Source organism: Callionymus lyra, chromosome 15 (genome assembly GCF_982586985.1).
Source record: "Callionymus lyra chromosome 15, fCalLyr1.hap1.1, whole genome shotgun sequence".
Classification (NCBI taxonomy): Eukaryota; Metazoa; Chordata; class Actinopteri; order Syngnathiformes; family Callionymidae; genus Callionymus; species Callionymus lyra.
Window position 1 is genome coordinate 11,620,864 of NC_141832.1, and position 9,511 is coordinate 11,630,374.

Consider the following 9,511-nt stretch of genomic DNA (forward strand, 5'->3'; position numbering starts at 1 on the left):
ATATAAGTTAAAACTTGACCAGGCAGTTGGTGGTTTAAAAAAAAAAATCAGTCTGTGAATGAATTCACAAAAAAAAATGGCAGAGCTCACGGATAAATGTGTAAAGTGTTATTCTAATTGAGATTCTAAAGACGATTTGACTTACTTAAGATTCTTTGTGAGGTAGTTTTGTCCAGACAAAGTTGTCTGAGTTTTGTGGTGCTGTACTTGGTTAAACTGTAAATTTAAATGTGCTTTATTAACTAGGACGTGTGTGCTACGTCATCAGTGTTGGTGACGAAAAATAAATGTAGTTAAACAGAGAATACAGCAGTCAGGCAGCTATTCAGATTCAGAAGCAGCAAATACACACATACCTGCAATAATGTCAAAATGTAGTTACTATGAACAACAATGGACATTCAGTTTTAAACTAAAAATGTCAATTTCATTTTTTTTTTCTTTTTGTTTTTCTTCCACATCTAAGAAATAAAACAAAAGTTTACTTTAATCAAACCGTTTATTTGTGATTTCAAAGTGTCGGTTGAATGTCTTTTTTGACAGAGAGACAGTTTTATGAAGAAGGCAAACCTTTTACCTGCTTGGATGGATCCCAGACTGTTCCCTTCGACCGAGTGAACGATGACTACTGCGACTGTCGAGATGGGTCGGACGAGCCAGGTATACATGAGCGTTTAACTTCAGGTGCCAGTGTTTTCAGTCAATGTCAGAGAGAGGAACAGACTAAAGAATAGTCTCTTACTGTTTATGTCTGTAGAGTTTAGAATACAGTTAGCATACATGTTCTTCCTAATTTAATTCTCAAGTCACAGTTTTACATATTCAGCAGTTTGATATACTTTTTTCTAGGGATGAATGATATAAAAATATCTTGTAGAAATGATGCAATCTTTTTTCCATATTATCTTATCTTATTTTAGATATTTATCAGACAAGTCCAGACATTATGAAAATACGAGGATGTAGAAAGCGCTGGTTTATTTATTATTATTTACTGTCGGTAAAAAACTCTGGTATGAACTCACAAATAAATGAAATAGAAATCATTTTAGTTAGTTTATGTTTACTATACTATAACTTGTTTAAAGTGAAACAACGGTGCTATATATTATAGTCCTCGAAAGGGTTTTCATGTTCAATGTGACACAACTCTAAAGAATAACATTTCTAGTCTGTGCTTACACTGAGACAGTGCACACCGCCCTTCAGGATGTTTGCACTTGGCTGGCTTCAGCTGTCAATCAACCGCAAAGGCAGTTTGTCGTAAGCTGGAACGGCGGATGCAACTTTGTGACTGCTTGGGTTTACATACAGGAATATGCAGGGATATTAAGCGATATGGTTCGTTTTGTGATGATGATATCTTCAATTTAAATATCTCAATAGATGTACAATATCAGTCTGGCCTACTTTTTTTCTACTTGTCATAGCTAAACGTAAAGCTACTAAAAATAAACCTGCATAATGTTTATTTATACTCGCAGGCACTTCTGCTTGTCCCAATGGCAGCTTCCATTGCACCAATGCAGGATTCCGACCAGGCTTTATCCCTTCCTCTCGCATTAACGATGGGATTTGTGGTAAGAATTGAGAGCAATTCTTGGTTTGTTGATTGAAACAGAAATAGAATTGATGTTTGTTTGTTTACTTTCAAGACTGCTGCGATACAACTGATGAGTACAACAGTGGAGCCACCTGTCAAAACACATGCAAGTGGGTATATTATGTGTACCTTTTCTAAATGAAATTACCTAAATTAGACTGGGCTAATATGGTCATGTAATCTGTTAAGTTCTGGGACAAATATGACCTTTATTTTTGAATTGTCTGGCAGAGAATTGGGGCGACAAGAAAAGGCAAAGCTTCATCATTTGGCAGAAATCGCAAAGGAGGGCTTCATGCTTAAACAGCAGCTCATTCAAGAGGCTAAAAGAGGACTGGAGGACAAAAAGGTGTGGTACAGTCACACACTCTGAAATGTATCAGGCATCAATATATTTAAGTTGTTTCAAATGTATTGCAATATTTGTGTTCCAGGCCAAAATATCCGAACTTCAGGTTCAAAAGAACGATCTAGAAGAGAAGCTGGAGGCCAAGCGAACTGTAAAAGAATCCGCTGAAGAGCCAGAAAAAGAAGCGAAAGAGCGCCATCTTAAGGCCTGGGAAGGTAAATGAACGCATAGATTGGTGAATCAAACGCATAACAGAGAGCCTGACTTTGTTTTATTCCAGAGCAAAAGGAGGTTATTCGTAAAGAAAAGGACAAGGTCAGGATGGCGGAGGCGTTTCTGGAACTGGACGATGATGCCGATGGCTTGTGAGTATCACCAGTTGTCATCTTCTCATGGTTCACACATCTGAAATAAAAAGACAAAAGAAGCTGTACTTGAATATAGAAGCACAAATTGATTAAACGTGTGTGAAAACATGATACATTCACTTTTATGAATTTAAAAAATGCCAATTTTCTTGTTGATCTTGGAGGAATTAATTGTGAAATTAAAATATTTTTCATTTGTTTTGTTTTTTTCTTCACTTTTTAAAGTATTACTGCAGCAAATCTTCAATCTCACCCTGAGCTGGATCCCGAAACTTCAGATGGATCTTTTACAGAGCTGGAAGCTCAGGTGAGAATGTCATCTTTTTTAATTCAAGTTTGCCTGTATAAGCGCTACTGAAGTATTGATCTCTGCACAGACAATCCTTGGTGGAGTCGACCAAGTAGATCCAGTTGCTTTTGAGGCCATTTGGAGCAGCATTAAAGATAAATATGTTTCTGAGGTAAGAGTATTTTCTCTCTTTGGTAAACTCCTGCTGCGTTTATGCTCCTATGTTTGACTCTCTTTTTCCCCGAGCAGGTCAAAGATGCAGTGCCAGAGGAAACCGCTCAAGAAGACATACAAGAGCCAGTCACTGACAGCGACTCTGAGCAGTACCCTGAAGACGACATCCCCGAGGATGAAGACGAAGAGGATGAGGAGGATGAGGATGAGGACCCTGACATGGGAGACTACAAGGTAATGTGACTTGGTTGATAAGGAACATCCCAGTTGGATACAAATCCAAGTTACTGATTGTCACATTATTGCTTCACAGCCCCCCCCTGCAGTTCAGACCCCGGAGAAGAAGGACGACGATGAAGGTACCATGCCACCATACGATGAGGATACACAGCTCCTCATTGATAGTAAGTGCAGATTTATAGAAGGCAAAAATGATTTGGCATTCTACCCATGTAATCCTGGTGACAAAAATAAATGCTTGTTATCAGTGAAACGTGGTGAAGAATGAGCTCTGTAGCCTTCACCCATCATTGCCAAAAACAAGCTCCAATAAAGCTTTTAACAACAAGAAACCTACATATATAGCTTTATTCAGGCTGCAAAGTTGAACCCTCTCTACATCAAAGTGCTGATAACTTAACAAATCCTTTCAACTTTTTAATTTTGGCTTAATCTTTTAATTAAACATCTATAGTGGGTCTCTCCTTTTTTAATCATTTGTAGTTTTTTTTTGGCAGGAGGACGGCAACACTAGCAAGCTAGACAAAACATAACTCTTGTTTTCTGCCATTTAATCCCCCCCCCCCCCCTCTAATCACTATGATGCATTGGTCAGACTTCAGGAAGTATGCAAGCACTTTCTTTATAACCAAACTGTGATTGGCCAATTTGCCTGCGACTCTCCAAACCACAATACTAAGCTTTGACTTTACCACAGATTCATTAAAGTCCTGACTGAGTCTTGATAGAGACTTAATCTATACATCTCTCTTTGCGCTTGATGGATCTACTGACACCTTTAAGAAACATCTTAAGACGGCTTTATTTGTTCAGGCTTTTCCTTGATTTTCTGGAACTCCTGTTGTGTTATCAGTTTTATCTTGATCTTTAAAGTATTTAAAGTGTTTTGATTGTTTAAGCGCTTTGTGACCCTGGTCTGGAAAAGCGCTATACAAATAAAAATTACTTACTTACTTACATCCTGATGTTATCCATTTTCAGTAATCTGTCTGCATTAGCAACGAGAGGTTTCTCTTCAGATTGCATTTGAAAATGTATTGAATCTGCTTTATTAAAAGGGTTAGGAATATATATATATATATATATATATATATAAATATATACACACACACACACACACACACATCCCCTCTTAAAACGTCTTTTGTTTGCTGTGTCAATATACTCTATGGCCAGTAGGTGGTGCTATTGTGCCCTTAAAAACAGTAAAAACAGTGGCGTTGTTTATGAGAGGTTTGCTGAGTGAGCAATGTTTGTGTCTGTAATCTCCACCACACCCATCGCAAAGTCTCGTAGGTCGTGCAACACATGCTGTGGCCTATTCAGTGATTAAAATTCTCAAGACAATTTGTATTTATAAATATACAGCTAATTTCCTTTTAGTTTTGTGATAGTTTTTTTTTTCTTTGTAGAGTACATTATGCAGTCTTTTATTAACTATTCCAATACCTCATTTGAAGTAATTGAAAGTTTCTAATTGTCAGTAGGTTCAAATAAATCAGATTAATTATAAAAGTTACAGCCTCCCACTGTTCATGTTCTATCATACTTTTGTCATTTCAATTGTTCGCTTGAGAGCCTCCTCATGAGCTGCAATTAACTTGTAATAACACACCAATTTTTGCCGCATGTTTGTTGAGTCACATTAGAATGTGGGACACAAATGGGACGCGGAGCACAATGTTTTGTTTTTTTCTGGGATGTCATTACATGTGCAAAGAAAATGGGTGTTTGTGTTCACCGCGTTGACCGTGATGGTACATTTGCTCCGCAGCTGCTCAGAAATCCAGGAGTGAATTTGATGAGGCCGAGCGAGCTCTCCGGGAAATGGATGATCAAATCAAGTAAGTAATCGCTCTGACTATGATGGAGCTCTTTCTTTTTTTTCCGCTGATGCATTTTAGTGTTGTGTCACGACCCGAGCCCTAAAAGCCACAGCCCATTGCATTTCGGCTTCACTTGCTGAGGATTTAATTTGTTGCTTCTGTCCACAGTAACCTGGAGAAGGAAGTGACCTTCGATTTTGGACCCAATGCTGAGTTCGGGTATCTCTACAGCCAGTGTTACGAGTTGTCGACAAGCGAGTATGTACTGGATGACTTGAATCGTTTTTATACTTTGCCCCTTTTAGGCTTATCTGTATATTTTTCCCTCAGGTACGTCTACAGGCTCTGCCCCTTCAACAGGGTCTCGCAGAAACCCAAATATGGGGGCTCAGAGACCAACTTGGGGTATGTCAAGAATGATTTAATGACACTTTTGAATACAAGGATCAGTGTCTAATATACTGCGTATGCAAGTGTAGAAGTTCCAACAAAATATTGAATGTTAACGTCAAAATGTTAATTATTAAATCATTCTTTAAATAATTGTATAATATTCAGAGATTACTTTTTTTTTATTATGTAAAGATTGGAGTGAAATATTTTGTATATTTAAAGGTTGAGTTTTTCCCATGTATTTTAAGAATAATTTAATTAAATAAAATATTCTCTATATTGATGGGGTTTTTCTACTCGTAGTTTGATAATCTTTTTCAAATAAAATGATATATTAATATATTCTATTTATAGCCTTTAAACATTGTTGAAGGCTACAAAATAACTGATATTGAATTTAGAACATGGAATATAAAACTGTGTAAACAACAATTACTTATATTCTACCTTCAGAAATTATTATAAACCCCTTATTCAATTTAAAACGAATTCAAAACAATATGGAAATACTCTTAAAAACAATTAAAATCAAAATATATTTCCTAATAAAACCATTGTAATATTTTGATGGCACTGATACTTCCATAAATGGTACACATTTTTGCTTAGTTCTATTCTCACCAACAGTACATTTCAGTGGTTGTTGTATCCCTTGTTTTGTCCCTGGGTCAAGGTGAACGACCTCCCTGGCTTCCATAAATGCATATGCAGTGGTTAAAACACAAGGGTTAAAACAAATGCATTTGTTTATGGTCCTTTGGGGTCACCTTGACCCTGACATACTAAAAATGGTCATTCATTTGAACCCCAACGGTGCACAAAAAATATTCAGATGTAAGAATCTGTGCTTGACACGAATTCGAGCCTTTTTCCATGTCAAAATCAACAAAGAATTCAGACGGGTTCATCCCTTTCCATGCCTCCATTTCAATATGTCCATCATGTTTCGTTTGCACAAGACTTAAATCTCTCCATTTCTTTGATCATGAAAAAACAAAAACAAATTAAAATAGGAATTCAAACTAACAGTTTACATTTGATCATTTTAAACATGTCTGACATGAATCACACTATTGTAAATGAGTTCAGATGTGCTTCGGTGTAAATGTTTATATTTTACATACACGGTTATTAATAACAATACTGCATTTACAGAGGCGGAAAGTGGATTATTTACATTTTAATAAAACGCCCATTATTTTGTTCGATATATTAAAAAAAACAAGGCTTCTAATTCAATGACCCTGACATTACACAATGGTTAAAAAATAAAACTATACATGAGTTGCTTCTCGTTGCTAGCCATGCAATGCTAATGTGTTTTCTCTCACTAGTTCATGGGGAAAATGGGCCGGACCTGAAAACGATGTCCACTCAGTCATGAAGTACGAGCATGGCACCAGCTGCTGGCAAGGTCCAAACAGATCCACAACGGTTCGTCGTACTTTGAATCTTTTCGACCCAAAAAAAAAAAAAGACTTAAAAATGTATCTAACTGGAATTGTCTTTTCTCAGATCAAGCTAACATGCGGCAAAGAGACTGTCGTGGTGTCGACATCCGAGCCAAGCCGCTGCGAGTACCTGATGGAGTTCATCACTCCTGCCGTCTGCCAGGAGCCGTCCAGCCTGGACTCGTTCTCCGACGTCCACACGGAGCTGTAGGACGGCGAGGTTTGTGACTCAAAGTCCTCCACACTTCCCGTGAAGAGCCTAGTGTCTGGGAAATGTCTCCAGTGCAAATGAATGCGTAGGTGGTCAGAGACGGTCCAGAACTTTAAAGCGGATCACGTCAGTCGTTTGTTCCCGAGAAGATTTGATTCCGAGGTCACAGCTTCATTTTAGAGGAAGAGTAGGACGGCAGCAGCAACAAGGTAACATCCTTCATTACGGTTATAGTCGACAACCGAGAGTCTCTGGAATGTACAAATGCAATAATGTTCAAAATCCTTCTGCTGATATTTATCGCACCATTATTCCTTCAAGACTAATTGTCTTTTCAATGGCTCAACGATATCTTTATACATTATTTAAACTGTTGGGAGTCTTGACTGATAAATGACATTTTTATTGACATTTACAGTTTAATCATAAGGTTTGCTGCCAATTAATTGAGATTATTCACAATTAAAATGCTTTTAAATCACGTTTAATTTGCACTTTGACTCAAAAAACACTAGACTATATATGAATTCATGTGTTATTGATCGCCTTTTAAATATGTTAGTAATAGTTATTTCTAAAGCGCCTTATTAGACCAGGGTCACGATGACGGTGTTTAAGATAAGCTAAGGAACAGAGATTATTAATGTCAACAATTTTTAGTTTTGTGATAGTTTTTTTTTTTCTTTGTAGAGTACATTATGAAGTCTTATGCACTATCTTGGTCAGTGAAACTATTCCAATACCTCATTTGAAGAAATTGAAAGTTTCTAGGGATCGTCATTTAAGATAAGCTAAGGAACAGAGATTATTAATGTCAACAATTACACTTTGAGACTTTTATTCATCCTCCAAAATGGAGAAAAATATATTGAAAATCGTACTAACTTTTACAGACGGCTCTGTAAATTTAAAATTCGATGACTAAAAGATTTTGACCACTTTTGTGATTTCGTTTGACAGCCTATCCCTACAACTATGCAGGTGGTCTGTGCTCTACTTGTGGCAAACGAAGCACATCCACCTTTTGAGATAAAATTGGGTTTCTTTGTGTTATTCTGTGCTTAAGATGAGTTAATTGCATTACCTTTTAACCAGACTTAGTGTTCTGTCTTTCATGTCAAACTTATGCACATTTTTATCGATAAAATTCATCTGTAATCAACTGTTATTTTGATGATTGACCGTAGAAATATTTAAAGCTACTGTCAATTATTGAAAATGTAAAGACATTCATTGGACATAATATTCGTCTCTCTGGACTTTAAATGTTCTTATCAACGTGCCGTTTTTGTATCTTTGTTAAAGACGTCGCTTCTGGCGACTGATCAGTGTGTTCGGGTTGTTTTGTTCCGTCAAAGTATTAAGTTATCCATGGGTCATGTATAGGAAATACTTAAATCCCATACGATGAGTCGTTTTTTTTAATTCCAAGGTTCTGAGATTTAAACCGAGGAGGATGTTGTCCTTGTTTAGCCTCATCAACATTAGCGGAGCCTGCAGGGACGAGGGCTCCTCTGGGATCACTTGTTACTAGATGACTCGTCCTCGTAACGGCAGGGGAGTCGTGACTCAACAAGTCGGCGATATTAAGGCGTTTGCTCTCGCTCTTGCAGGCCGATCTTCGGGGACCACCGTCTCCGCGGCAACCAGCACTTGTCACGCAGCAGCTGCCGCACTTTTCCATCTGTCACCCCGACAACCCGTGGAAGTTCCAAGGAGTGTGTGTTGTTGTTTTACTGTTGACTAATCATTCCACTGTTTTCAAATAAATGTCTTTTAAACCCTGACGACAAATTGTTATCATTTCATAGCTGAGTTTGTGTGATGGACCTTGATCTATTAATCTGTGATCGTTTATTATGTCTGGAGTGATTAGTTTTGGACGCATTGGACCTGATTCAACTATTGAACTTGCTTCACCCTCTTCCTCCTCCGTTTATTCTTATTTTACTCTTCCTTTTCTTCTTCCTATTTCTTTTCTTTTAACCCTGAGCAGGGTTTAGTAAAATTATATTCAGCCTGTTTTGTTAAAAGATTCCTTCCTACTCTACTTTTTCTTCCTTCTCTTCTTCCTCTTTATCCTTTCTTCTTACATTTTCTTTTACATTACCGTCCTCATCCTTCCTCTTTCTCTTGTTCATTTTATTTTTACTGTTATTATTTCTCTTCTTCCTTTCATTCCTTATTCCTTTATAATCTCAATCTTCCTCTTATTTTTACTTTTTTTTTCTTCGTCCTATATCACTATTTATCTCTCAGTTTTTACCTTTTCCTCTTATTTTTTCTGCTATTATTCCTCTTTTTCCCTCCTGTTCCTCATAATCTCAAATGTCTTCTTATTCCTCTTCCTCATCCTTTCTTTTTACTTTTCCTCTTATCTTTATTATTCGTCCTCTTCTACACTCCTTCATTTTCTTCCTTTTCTTAATCCTTTTCCTACCGATTTTAATCCAATTCTTAATCCTCTTTTACTCTTGTAATGTATACTCTTACCTTTACTATTATTCTTCCTTTTATTTATCCTGTTCCTACTAATCTAAATATGTCTTTGTTTCCTCTTTATGATTCTTCCTCTCATTGTTTTTTACTATGATCCTCCTTGTTTGT

General features: G+C 37.0%; 1 protein-coding gene across 1 annotated transcript in view; it reads left to right on the forward strand.

Annotated features, from left to right (window-relative positions):
• prkcsh (PRKCSH beta subunit of glucosidase II) overlaps window positions 1-8,698 on the forward strand; it is a 9,921-nt gene extending 1,223 nt beyond the window's left edge. Inside the window, exons 3-18 of the mRNA XM_087809845.1 lie at window positions 544-660; window positions 1,485-1,580; window positions 1,656-1,713; window positions 1,835-1,952; window positions 2,038-2,167; window positions 2,233-2,317; window positions 2,546-2,627; window positions 2,698-2,781; window positions 2,859-3,017; window positions 3,097-3,187; window positions 4,798-4,867; window positions 5,018-5,107; window positions 5,180-5,254; window positions 6,577-6,676; window positions 6,758-6,913; window positions 8,518-8,698. Of these exons, the coding sequence (XP_087665971.1) occupies window positions 544-660; window positions 1,485-1,580; window positions 1,656-1,713; window positions 1,835-1,952; window positions 2,038-2,167; window positions 2,233-2,317; window positions 2,546-2,627; window positions 2,698-2,781; window positions 2,859-3,017; window positions 3,097-3,187; window positions 4,798-4,867; window positions 5,018-5,107; window positions 5,180-5,254; window positions 6,577-6,676; window positions 6,758-6,904 (1,502 nt within the window). The 3' untranslated portion in view covers window positions 6,905-6,913; window positions 8,518-8,698. The remainder of the gene's footprint in view (window positions 1-543; window positions 661-1,484; window positions 1,581-1,655; window positions 1,714-1,834; window positions 1,953-2,037; window positions 2,168-2,232; window positions 2,318-2,545; window positions 2,628-2,697; window positions 2,782-2,858; window positions 3,018-3,096; window positions 3,188-4,797; window positions 4,868-5,017; window positions 5,108-5,179; window positions 5,255-6,576; window positions 6,677-6,757; window positions 6,914-8,517) is intronic.
• The last annotated feature ends 813 nt before the right edge of the window (window positions 8,699-9,511 follow it).